At 44.6% G+C, this 12317-nt stretch overlaps 1 protein-coding gene across 1 annotated transcript; it reads right to left on the bottom strand.

Annotated features, from left to right (window-relative positions):
* Positions 1-7370: 7370 nt before the first annotated feature.
* On the bottom strand, positions 7371-9052 carry LOC116992246 (vitelline membrane outer layer protein 1-like). Its single transcript, XM_033051703.1, is given in 5 exon segments — positions 7371-7591; positions 7594-7683; positions 8178-8256; positions 8829-8943; positions 9036-9052. Coding segments are annotated over 5 exon segments (522 nt in total).
* Positions 9053-12317: the final 3265 nt, after the last annotated feature.

The raw sequence follows: 12317 nt of genomic DNA, 5'->3' as shown, positions 1-12317 counted from the left end.
ATCTGAAATTTGCTAATAAAATAACCTTGTTTTCCTGACTGCCTGTAGTCTGCTAATGTCTGCTCCTACCTGTGGCAGAGCCCTGATTAATGGCAAATGGTGGTGATAATGCTTCTGTGCTGGGAGGTCCTGCCAGCCTGAAGAGAAGCTGATCCCGAAAGAGAGACAAGGCACAACAGGGGAAGCTGCTCTAGGCACAATCAGAGTTGATCAGAAGGGATGAAGGAGGAGCTCTGATGGGCCTGAAAATGTGCTAGGTGAGGTTGCTGAGGGTGCTTGGAGAAAGTGCAAAAATGGTGTTTGAAAATAACAAGGAAAACAAAACATGGGAAGAACAATTGAGAGAAACTGGGAGCAAATACTTTGGCTCTTATTTTCACCCCAATCAATATGAAGATTAGGAGAGGCGAAAGAGTTTTCAAGAAGTCTGAGTCATCTCTAGTAATGTGGGGGAGAAATATCCTGCAGAATCCTCTCTCCTCTTCAGGGTGTGCTTCTGGGAATCAGTCTGCCTAACTGAGGAGCCTTTAGGCCTTGCAGTTAAAACTGGAATTGCATTATATCTACCTGCTGCCTTAGTACAAGCAGAAAGAAATGTGTTTGGGGTAGTTGCTGAGCTTGCAAGCTCCCACTTTTGATGATTTTGATTTCAAAGGTGGCATGTATTACCACTGAATAATTAAAGTGTTATCCTAATTAATCTGGACCTAGAGATCATAGTGTCTCTGAAATACATTTTCTCCATTAATTAGTGATTTTAACACTGTGGTTAGGTACAAAAAAGTCTGCCTTTCCCAGGCAGGGGATTTGCTCTAGCTTCTTTTAATCAAATCTGATTTTCTTTTGAAAAACCTTCATTTGGCCAATCATTCTTTGTGAAACTATACTAAAAGGAGTTTCTTTAGATGCTTAAGTTGAGAATACAGAAAGAGATAACTGAAGCACATTCAGCCCGAGGAGCTGGAGATGGCTTTTCCACCAGCCTTTAAACCAAACTCTTATGGGCTACCCAACACATGGGGTGCAGCTCAGCAATAAAGATTTCCTGGCAAGTCCAAGGACAATACTGGCTCTTGACTTGCTTTTTCTGGGCTGTTCAGGACAACATCACCTAACAAGGATTTGTGCTTATTTATTAATTACATTTTTCTATTGAGGAACTTCAGCACAATCTTCCCCCTAACAAAATTTAGTCCTCCTGGGCAAAGGAGTGACTCAGGTTTTTGTAGCTGTTGGGCCTGATTAAAAGTATATTACTCACTTGGTATGAAAATTAATGCTGGAGATGTATGACTCTGTAAGGTCTGCTCTGCAGCCAATTTAGTGGTCTTTGTCTCTCTCTACCATTATAAATCTTGTATTTTTGGAGAGATTTCCAGCTCACTTATTGATATTTGCATCAACTTAATGTTCAACCTTCAAAATGTTGCCTAAATTTCTTAGAAAAATTATCTATAATTTAAAAAAGTATAAAAAAGATGGAGATTCCTTAGTCAAAGGCAGGTTCTCCTGAGGCACTACATTTCTTTCTCTTGGCATTATCTGAGTTTGCATGAAAAGCCTTGGGGAAGGAGGCAAACCCTTTGTTGCAAGGTCTAGATGTCCTCTTACAGTAGACACCCTATGTTCATAATAAGATTATGCTCGGCCCAAACAGCTTAAAGCCCAAAGAAAATGAGGCCCAAACTGATGAAAGAAGGTGGGGAAAACTGACATTTGTGGATAACAAGATGAATGCTCCCTGCCCAACTACAGATTTTAAGTTGGACAAGGTGCTGGCCCATCTTGTCTGTGACACAATTTTGCCGAGAAAGGTTGAACAAGGTGATCCTTGAGGTCCCTTTCCAACCTGGTATTCTGTGATTTTATGACTTTTCAGCCCAGGAAAATCACACTAACACTGGAATGGTTTTATTTCTCCCCATTGCAGTTACTGGGACGTGGTATCTGAAACTGCTACAAGGAGCAGAAGGAAAGACCTGTAATAAAGGCATCAGTTTAGGTTTAAAACAGATTCTGTACCTAAGTGGAAGACACAAGGTGACACTAAGTACTTTTTAGGCCTATTACCTTATTACTGATGACAGAGGTACATTTAGATAAAGCTGTATAAGCAGACAAGCAATATTTAGAGAAGAAGGGCAATTGGGTGCTTAGACAGTAGTTGTTTTTTGACAGACCATTGTGATGAAATGGCAAAAAATACCTGCATAATGAGACTTAGGTAGATGTAGTACAACTGCAACCAAGACACAGATATTAGCAAGATGATGAAATTATTGCCCCTCCTTGGTGTCTTGTTCTTGTAAAACCAGATGTAAGACTTGAAAGCACCATGAGAACAGCAATTGATGTTGTCTGCTTTCTTCATATAATCAATTTTCCTTTTTTTAAAATATAGTTGAAAATAATTCCAGAGAGAAGAAGAATGAGAGGTGATTCTTTTCCCTACTATTAAGATGCTCCTCCCCACAGTATCACCATTGCAGGTTGGTACTGGGAAGCTTTCAAAAGATGTCCTTATCCCTTCAAACACTAAGAAGAAACCTCACCTGAAAAATCAGTTGCATAGACAACACAGCTTAGGCAGAAAAATTTTCTCTTCCTTTGGTAAAATGTTGTGGGTGAAGTGCATTTCTGAAATGGCTGTGAAAGGTCCAGGTGGCTGTAAAGGGCAGCAGTGCTGGAGCTGAGCCCCATGCACAACTACAGCCTCCCTGGACATGTGTACTTCCCTCTTCCTCAGACCCTGACAGGGATCAGCTTCTTCATGAACATCCAAGGGAACCTGCTGTAGGAGCTGCAAAGTGGTGTGGGCAGTGTGGTGTCCCCACTGCTCTTTCCTGGGCATAGCAGCACTGGGAAGCTTATTCCTATGTCAGCTACTGAATCCTGCACAAGGAAGAGGGCTGCTCTCCATGGAAATGTCCCTACAAACACTGGTGGAGCTGAGCAGAAGAAGGAAATCTCCAATACAGCAATAAGTGCTGGAAATTGTGTATCTGAAGTCATGGCTGAGGTTGAATGCTATTTTTGGCTAAAAAATCAAAGAGAAGATATAAAATATCAATGGTTAGAAAAGGAAAAAAGGGGAAAATATTAATACCAAAGAAATTAAGCCTGACACTGGTTTGCATGAGTGGAGATTACAACCCTTCTTTTACTAATTGACTTTCCAGAGGTAAAGAGTTACATCAATTTATCCTGAAATGATACTTGCCAAAGAGCAAAGTGTCCATTATAATCTCATTTAATAAACTGCTAGGCCACCTAAATATGCTTTCTATCTGAATGATCCACTGGAAACATGTGCTTTAGCAATTCATTACCTTTCCTTCTAATTATGTGGTTATAAGCAGCACTCTGCTATGGCCCTCCAGAACCACAGCACAAGAAATTTTTTTCTTTTGCTCAAAGTACATATTTGTTACTGAAAAGGGGCACAGAAAGGTCAGAGGGATGTAGTTGTTTGTACCCTTCCTTGGATTTACTGGAATTTTTACTTACTTGTTCAGAATCAGCCATTACTTCAGTACAGATTTTATTACAGGTCAAAGACACACTAGTGGAAGCAAAACCAAATCTCCTTAAAATAAAAAATACGAGATAAAATCAGATACAGTATTTCTACTTCAAGGAAAATATAAATAAGTACTTCATTAAAGATGTTCTAGAGGAAATAAGCTGGCTTGGAAGAGTTCTGAACTTTGGGGACATTTGCTCAACGTGGAGCCAAGTTCAAACTGCAGTTTTTCTGAAGGGAAAAAACATCAGAGGATGAGAATGCTGATAAGCACCAGAGATCTTCTAGGCTGCAACATCTCACAGTGCAGTTTAGAGTGGAGTCCGAGCCTTGCTGCTTTTAGGGATGAAAAAAATTCCCAGGAGACTTTTGGGGCTGACCTCTGTTATAGCAGTAGTTTGTTTGAAATGCTCAGTGCCTAGAGGTGAGTTCCTGATGTCTGACATGAGCACTTTTCAAAGTTTTGAATACTGCAGTTTCCCAGGTTTAGTATTCATTATTTAAGCTGTGTCATGTGGCAGTGATGTCCAAACCCTACTAATGCACCAGGAGAACCAAACCTTGGAATGAGAACGGGGAAGATCCAAACGTTCTGTGTCTTCCTTCAGTGCTCTTGGGAGAAACACCAGGAAGAATTACAAGGTGTTCTTCATCCTGCTCTATTTCATTACTCATATTTATTCTCTCACTCCAGGAAGAGTGTCACAGGTGTTGTGACAGCTGGGGGACAGGACTGTGGCTTCTAAGAAGGGCACTGTGATGAGGATGCCTGCTAATGTGTGCGCTGGAGTTACAGCAAAGATTAGAGCATGGACCTTCCCTCTGCTCCCTGATTGCACAGTGCCAAAAGCCACAGGAGCCCTGCTCCATTCCTGTGGATTTTACAAATGAAGTCTGTCACCAGAACATGAGACAGAGCCCCTCTGGCGGAACAGGGGCTATCAGCTGTCTGCTTAAGGCCAACATGCCAGTATCATCGCAGAAATGTTCCTGTTGGGTGCATGTCTAAGCTGTGGAGAGACGCTCATGGTTTGTATTTCACTCACTGGAGTGTAAATTACATCATTAAATTGCCTTTACTGCTCCCTCACCAAAGATTTTAGCTCGAGGACATCTCCTGATGCACTTCTTTACTGTAGTGAAACTCCATTGGCACTTCTCTGGCTGAATCCATACTGGACAAGTAACTAGGACTTCCTGAGGAGGCAAGCTGTTATTTTGGGTAGAACAAGACCACCATTCCTCCCCATATCCAACAAAATGCGTACAAGGTGAGCCCCGGGTGTTATTTAATTGCTGGTCCCCACCCCCCAGTTGCTCAAACCCATCCATAGGTGAATAACTGGTGTTACTTCATTAACAACTGTTGCTGCACATCACCTGTGTCCCTTGGGAAAGTGTGGCTGTGAATATCTTTACACACAAATTTGAGCACTGTGCATGTTCTGCCCAGTGCATGGGGGAAAAGTGGGTGCTGCTGGATGTTTTTCACCACAGGTGCCTAAAGGAAAAACATGTGTGCAGTGAGGGACCTAAGATTAAACATCTCAACCAGCTCTTGCTGATGCGTCAGGGTGAGTAATCGCAAGAAGCAAGTTGCTCGTTGGAGAGCCTTGGATTTCCATGTGGTATTCCAGTCAGGTTTTCCTGAGAGAGGAGTGGTCACATGCTGGTGTGAGTGCACAGGAGGGGAGTGCTTGACATGAGCCTTGCCACTTTGTGATGGGCTGTGACAAACCCTGATGTTCACTGCTGTAGAGCAGTGACACACTCCCACAGCAGAAAATCTGATACTAGTCAGATAATGAATTTGAAGGAGTAATGGACAGGGATATCTCTTCCAGCATTACACTGTTAGATGTCCTCTGCCTGGAAACTGGGATGTTTACTATTCAAGAGGATCTGCCCATGGCATTTGGATTCAGCCCAATCAAATATTTTTGTTTTGATGGGGAGGGCTAAGACCTGAGTGGGAAGACCATGAAATGACTTTGAAGACCAGTATTCTTGGAGGAACCTCCCTGTTGACAGAAACTCTTTCATGTTTAATGCCATGAAAAGTGCTGCGCACAGCAACTTGCTTAAGTGAATGAATAATGAGTAATATGAAAGTGATAGACTAATGCAAAGATAACATAAAAACCCTTGAGACATTCATGACAAGAATTCCATTATTTTGTCTCAGTGTATTTCAAAGTGCCCTAGGGGATCGTTTTTTCCAGAAGAAAGGCTGAGTTATGCATTTTCCTATTATATTTAATTGTAGAGAGAGATTCCTGTAACAAAAATTGAGCTGTCTCTGGAGTGCCTTTATCTCTTAAAATTGGAAATCATCCATGAGGATGTGTGACCCTGTTGCCAGACCATGTATTCAGTGTTTCTCTAATCTGGTACTCTTCTGATATAATAGGTGGCTCTGTGGGGCTTACCAGTATGGAATAAGAAAAGCATGTGGAAACCAACCAAACTGGCAATAAAAATAAAACTGCTTGGACTTTCAAACCCCTGTTTTCAAAAACTTGGCAGAAAGGGTTAAATATGCTTGTAAATGTACCTATTGTAAGGCTTTTCCTGGCTGCATGCCAAGTAACAAACAGTCCCTTTGGATGCATAAGGGCACATGATGTCAGTGCTTCAGAAACATCTGGAACATCTGGAATGCCAGCAGGGATTAAGCAAAGATAACATTGTCTGTGTGTTCAGATGTGTGCACAGAAAGTTTGGCTCACAGGTAGTACTGGGGATCATTCACAGTCTTCCTAAGCAAGACTTACTTACCAGGGAGAATATTGTAGCAAACAGATTTCAAAATACATGGTTATGGGAAAAGTCTATGAACTTTACAGAGTTGAGAATATTCTCCTTCCCTCCTATGTCTTTCTCAGACTTCTGCCTCCTCTTTGCACTCCAGGCACTGAGGAAAGTGTTTGCTGAATCTTTGCAATTCTCTGTGGAGCTCTCCTAATCCTTGCTGTTTGTTCTTTTCCTCCTTGAATCCTTCCTGCACATGTGCACCACAGTGTGCTCCAACCAGCCTGTTCCTGCATAATGCCCTGTGAGACCTGGGTTTGTGGCTAATCCCTGCCCAATACTTGTTATGGCTGCAGTCCTCACACTCAAGGTATTGCCTACAGCCCCAGGAAGTGGCACAAAATATGAACTCCAGAGAGCAGCTCAGCAGGAGGTTTGGATGCTGAAGGGGATGGTGGTGGGTTCAGGAAAATTACCTATGCAATGGTACATTTGTGACTGCAATACAAGTAGTCTGACTGACAATACTGCAGTACAAAAAACCCAAAAATCCTCAGGGTGCCTCCTTTGCACAGGACACCCGGGGACGTTGAGACGCTGTGCGGAGAAGGCTGGAAGGAGAGGCATGGAGCTGGGACCATAAGCTGCATGGTATATTTGGGTTTATTTGTGGAGGGGTGAATGGGTGGATGGGTGGATGGATGGATGTCTGGTGGTGATCCCTGCACATCCTAAGCATTATAGTGGAAATGGGATGAAGAATTCCCCTTCCTCTCCTTTGAAACCACAGTCTCTGCCAGTGCAGATGATCCCTCTTCTATTTCACTGTTGAGCCCTTAGAGTCCCACCTCCTGCTTTATCAACAGGTGTGGGAGTCCCTCACATGCTCCCTCACAGGAATTTTGTAGATTATAAATGTGTTACAAAGCTTAATCACAATAATTGCAAAGACTCTTCTTATGAAGTGCTGTAGATATGGGATCTGGCTACCCTTGACAACACAGAAAAAAAAGTCCACTCCCCTTTGTGCAAGGAGAGATTCAAGGTCCAATGCTGTGCAATTCTGTAGATGCTGGCATGGGGTGGGAAGTCAGGTTTACTCACAGCAGAAGACGCTCATGTCATTGAGAGCTGTGTCATCCCTCTTTCCCTGAGGTTTCTCCACCTTCATTTGGAGCCCACAGATGGCCCCAGAGGTGCAGTTGCTGCTCCATGGGCTGAAGTGACCCCCTGAAAGTCCCCATCCCTTCAGGCCTGTCCTGTTGGAGCAGGCCAACCTCACGTTGCTGACCGCAGCGTTGTCATGCAGGTACTGCCTCCTTCCAGGCGCAGCGAGAACGAAACCAGCGTGCTGCTGGAGCAGAGCTGGGCCTCCGTCCAGCTCCCCCACCTGCCAGAGGGAAAAACAACTCACCAAGGCTTGTCCAGCCTCTGCTGTGCTGCAAACAGCAGTCCTGGGGCAAGGGATGTACCTGGGGGTGGCAGGTTTCTAGGAGTGCCCGTTTCACTCCCCTTTCCCCCATCCCTGGATGCCCAGCCACCAGCAGCTCCAGCCTGCTCTGCTCCTGCAGAACCACTTGGCAATTTCACCTGTTTCCCTGTTTCTTAATGTACTTTCCAAAGTAAGCATTAGAGGAAAAGGTGGAACTATAGCTTTGAGATCAGTGATTTTGAATCTTTCCATCATTTTCCAAAGCACTGCTCCTTTCCCTGGGACCAGACCTTCACCCTGAAGCCTTCACACTTTGTGGCCAAGGGGAACTCACCCACCTCCTCAGCTGAGATGTTGAGCTGCTTTCCCAGGGGGTGCGGCTGCCTGTGGAGAAGCCATTGCACTGGTTTCCCTTCAAGCTCTGCAGAAGCTGCTGGCCTGAGGGAGGATGAGGAAGGGAAGGCTCCTCACCCTCCCACAGAGGACTCATGATTGTGCTGTTCAGAGCCGAGTCATCACCAAACAGCCAAAATCCCTGGAAGGGCTGGACCTTAGAAGAGGTGAAGAAAAAGGGAGAGGTCACCCTTGTAAAAGAGGGGAGGAGGCAAGCCATGTGATGAGGGATGGCAGGATACTTTGGGGACGGAGCAAGAACATTAGTGCGGCTGAGCAGGGCTGTGAGGCAGCTCCATGACATTTCTCAGGAAGCCCATTTTGCTGTTGCCCACCTCTATTTTTCTCCATGTGGTGGAGCAGGTGCTCTGGGAGCAGGAATGCTTGGTGGCTGCTGTCCCAGGTCATGCCCACCCTCTCACCATGTGCTGTGATACCCAGAGCTGAGGTGCTGGAAGGTGGGACTTGTCCATGGGAACAGGCTCTGCTGTACCAACCCCAGGTATTTTCTTACCCAGAAAACCCCTCTGCTAAGAAATCACTGGCAGGGATCCTGGAGAGACACTCTGCACTAGAAATTCCTTGCTGAGAAGCCTGCATGATGCAAATACAATACAAACTGCTGTGATGGGGCAACGTGTGGTGGCCAGCCCTGCTATAACCAGAACAAAATATCATTGTCTCACAGCAGGTTTTGCTCCTCACCCTGAAGAAGAAGTCAAGGCTTACCTTCAATTCAAATCCCTTGGCACAGCCACTGGAGCAGAATTGCCTGTGCCCCCAGGAGCCCCAGGGACCCCCATTTGGCACGGTGATGGTGAGAGGTGAGAGGAGAAGTGATGGACTGGAAGGGGAAGAAACCTCTCAGGGACTGAGGCAAAACTTGAGATGGAGCAATCTCAGGGTCCTTCACCCTGTGGAAGTTCTCTTCCTTACTTTCCTTTTCTCCTCATCATCTCACTGAGGCTGAGGAAAGTGCCTGCACTGAAAGCCGTTGCATTCTTCTCCAGGACATGCTTCAAGTGTAAGTGACAAAGTAAAGCGTGTCAACCCCACCTGGCAAAATGAGTGCTCCAGCTGCCACCCACCCTGTGTGGCCCTTGCTGAACTCACTTCAGTTTACTGGCATCTTGTACTGAGGATGGAGCAGTGGGAGCTAAACTTCCTGTGGTTGCATCATCCCATGGAGCTGTGAGGCTCCCAGTGCCCAGGTATGTCTTTAGGAGGTGTGAGCATCCAGGGAGGGTGGGAGTGTCCAGCAGAAGCAAACCCTACTTCTGCCTCTCTCAGATATGAATCGACTCTCTGTTTCATTCCTTGTTCCTCCAATGGGTCTAGCTGGAGAAGAAATGTCTTCTGACAGAAATTAAACAGTATCCTGAGAGTAATTTCAGAGTAGGATGAGCTGCTTCCATTCCATTGAAGAGTCAGTGATGATGTCACCAGGGAGAGCTGTCCTGTGAGGTCCATACTACCAGTATATCAGTGAATATTAGCAGTATACCATATTTGTATCTCCCTCTCTCTCTCTCTATGTATATATATACAAGTGCTGCTGTGTATACATACATGTATGTATATGTATATACATACATATATATATACACACACCAGCATTATAAGCACAGCCAAAATAGGGAGAAAAAGTTATTCCAGGCTTCAAATACTGAAGAAAGGATTGGCCTGCTTCTGTAAGAGCCACTTAGTGCAGGTGAAGGGGGAAATGTTGCTTTCAGCTCTGATTTTACCCCTTGGGTAGAATTGTAATGGTCCTCAGGTACTCACAGCACCCAACAGGAGCCAGCGAAGACAAAGATGCCTTACTGTGTTATTGTTTCTCATAAGCAGCAGGAACATGTCAGAAAGAAAACAACACAAATGAAGGGCTGTGTGATCCTACTCAGGAGAATGGATAACTCATGGGTATTTTGCCACTCCTGGTGCATGGAATTTTCTAAGCTTGCACTTTGACTGGATTTCTTCCTAAGAGCGACTGCAACCACAAGTGAGAGCAACAGGCTCTTGCCAGGTTCTGTGTCCAGTGAAGGGCTGTGAATAAGTGATATTATCAGCCTCTCTCTTAACCATGTTGGCTGCATGACAAGGTTTTCAGGATCTGTGGGAAGTTAGGGTTGAGCACTGTGAGAGATACCTACAACTGTACAGGAATCGTAAAATGAAGAGGAACTAGGTGGAGGAGGAAACCTTAAGATGACTGATGCTAAAAAAATAGAGATGTTTCACAGTTTGTAGTTATATTCACAGAGCTGAATCTTTCTCTGTTTGAGTCTCTCTTATTGACAGGGCTTGTTTTCTCTGTTTTCTGCTTTCACACATCTTCTGTTTCCTCTCTGTCTAACAGTCTGAGCTCCAGCCCCAGCAGTCTTGCCACTGCAGGTGGCAGAAGGGAGATCCTGGTTGCTAAAGGACCCTGCTAAGTTGATTTTTCATTGTTTCTTTTGGCTGTGTGGGGAGGAGATGGCAGACAGTGACACTGGGTCAGTGGTTCTGGGATATTCCAGCAGGAAACAGTGAAAGCTCTTCACACAAGTAATTAACTGCCGGTGGGAGAAAGCGAACACTGGGTACATTTCTATAACTTCACGGTGGGGAGCAAGAAAACAAACAAGGATCTAATCTCAGCTTTCTATTTCCCTCTCCTGTCTCTCATTAATTTTTTAACTCTTCCAGAGTGATGAATCTTTCTTGGTGAAAGGACTTTGCCTCCCCTCCTTTCTCACCCCTTTCCCTACAGAAAACTTTCCCAGTCTAGGAGTAAGGAATGGACTGAAACGAAAATGATGTATCAGTATCAGCAGCTGTATTTTGCTGAATTGTGCTGCTGGAGTGCAGGGCCAATGAGTACTTTTGGGTAGACCTGCTGATACACTGAACGTCCCTGAGCATCCAGTGATGTCTCTAACATCCCTGCTAATTAACATTTTATCATCTGGGGAAGCTCTTGCTCTTCACCCAGTGCTTCTTTTTCAGTTAACCTGCAGGTTTCTAGTCAGGCAGGAAAAGTACCAGCTTGCAAGCCTAGGATGGGTAGATTTTTAATTATGTAACTTTGGAAAGCTGGAGTTTGAACTCAGTGAGTCTGGCAACTTCTCTGCTGGTAAGCTGTGGCAGCTAGTGGTAGGGTCTTGTGTAACATTTCCTTTCTTCTCTTAATCAAGATTTTGGAAGGCAGGATAGTGTTAGACTCAGCAACTGAAGACATGATGGACAGTGCAGAGCAAAGAACAGTTCTGTAATTTTGCAGACATATAAACCAAAAGGAAATATCTTTATTTTTTTTTGGACAACTTAACTCCTCCACTCTATGACAAAAAAGAACAGAGAGTTACAACAAAGACAAAATATTTTATAACAGTGCAGGTGCTCAAAATAATCAGAAATCAGCAGAACAGTAGAAGGTAACCACACACCCAAGTCATTAAGATTATAGAAGGAAGTGCTTGCAGTAGCCTTATTGACATTGCATGTACACATTTACATTGTAGATACCTAAGTGCAGGTTAGCTGAATCCCCCTTTCCCTAGGGCAAGAAGATGTTTTGGCATTTACTGCCCATTTATAAAATGGTGGGGCTCTCCAGGAGCTGTGTTCTCAGCTGATCTTCTCTAGCAACATAAACCTTCTTAGATGGTGTTGAGAAACAGCCACTTTAAATTGTGTGTGGGCTGAAAACATTCTTGTGATGACCTTTGTAATGTCATTGGAGATAAAACCACTTAAATTGTTCCCACATCCATAAACTAAAAATAGTTCTTTGATAAAAGACCTAGTATCAAGAATTTTTTGGTGCTGCCAAGGGTGCTTCAGTCAGCCTTTCAAATGCTGTACTCCTGTCTCTGTCATGTCAGTTTAAAAACAGATGCAGTGGCTCAAAAGGTCTCTGCTCCCCTGTGGATCTCCAGGGGCTGCAGGGGCACAGCTGCTTCACGATGGGCTGCACCAGGGGCTGCAGGGGAATCTCGGCTCAGTGCCTGGAGCACCTCCTGCCCCTCCTCTGCACTGACCTTGGTGTCTGCAGGGCTGTTTCTCTCACATATTCTTACTCCTCTCTCCAGCTGCTGTGCAGGATATTTACCCTCCATTAAATATGTTTTAGAGAGGTGCCACCAGCATCACTGATGGGCTCAACTCAGGTGGATATGTCCTGGGGCTGGCTGGCATTGGCTCTGTCTGACATGGGTGCAGCCACTGGCATCT

The sequence above is a fragment of the Catharus ustulatus genome, chromosome 2 (assembly GCF_009819885.2).
Source record: "Catharus ustulatus isolate bCatUst1 chromosome 2, bCatUst1.pri.v2, whole genome shotgun sequence".
Lineage (NCBI taxonomy): Eukaryota > Metazoa > Chordata > Aves > Passeriformes > Turdidae > Catharus > Catharus ustulatus.
This window is presented reverse-complemented; position numbering and strand designations above follow the sequence as displayed.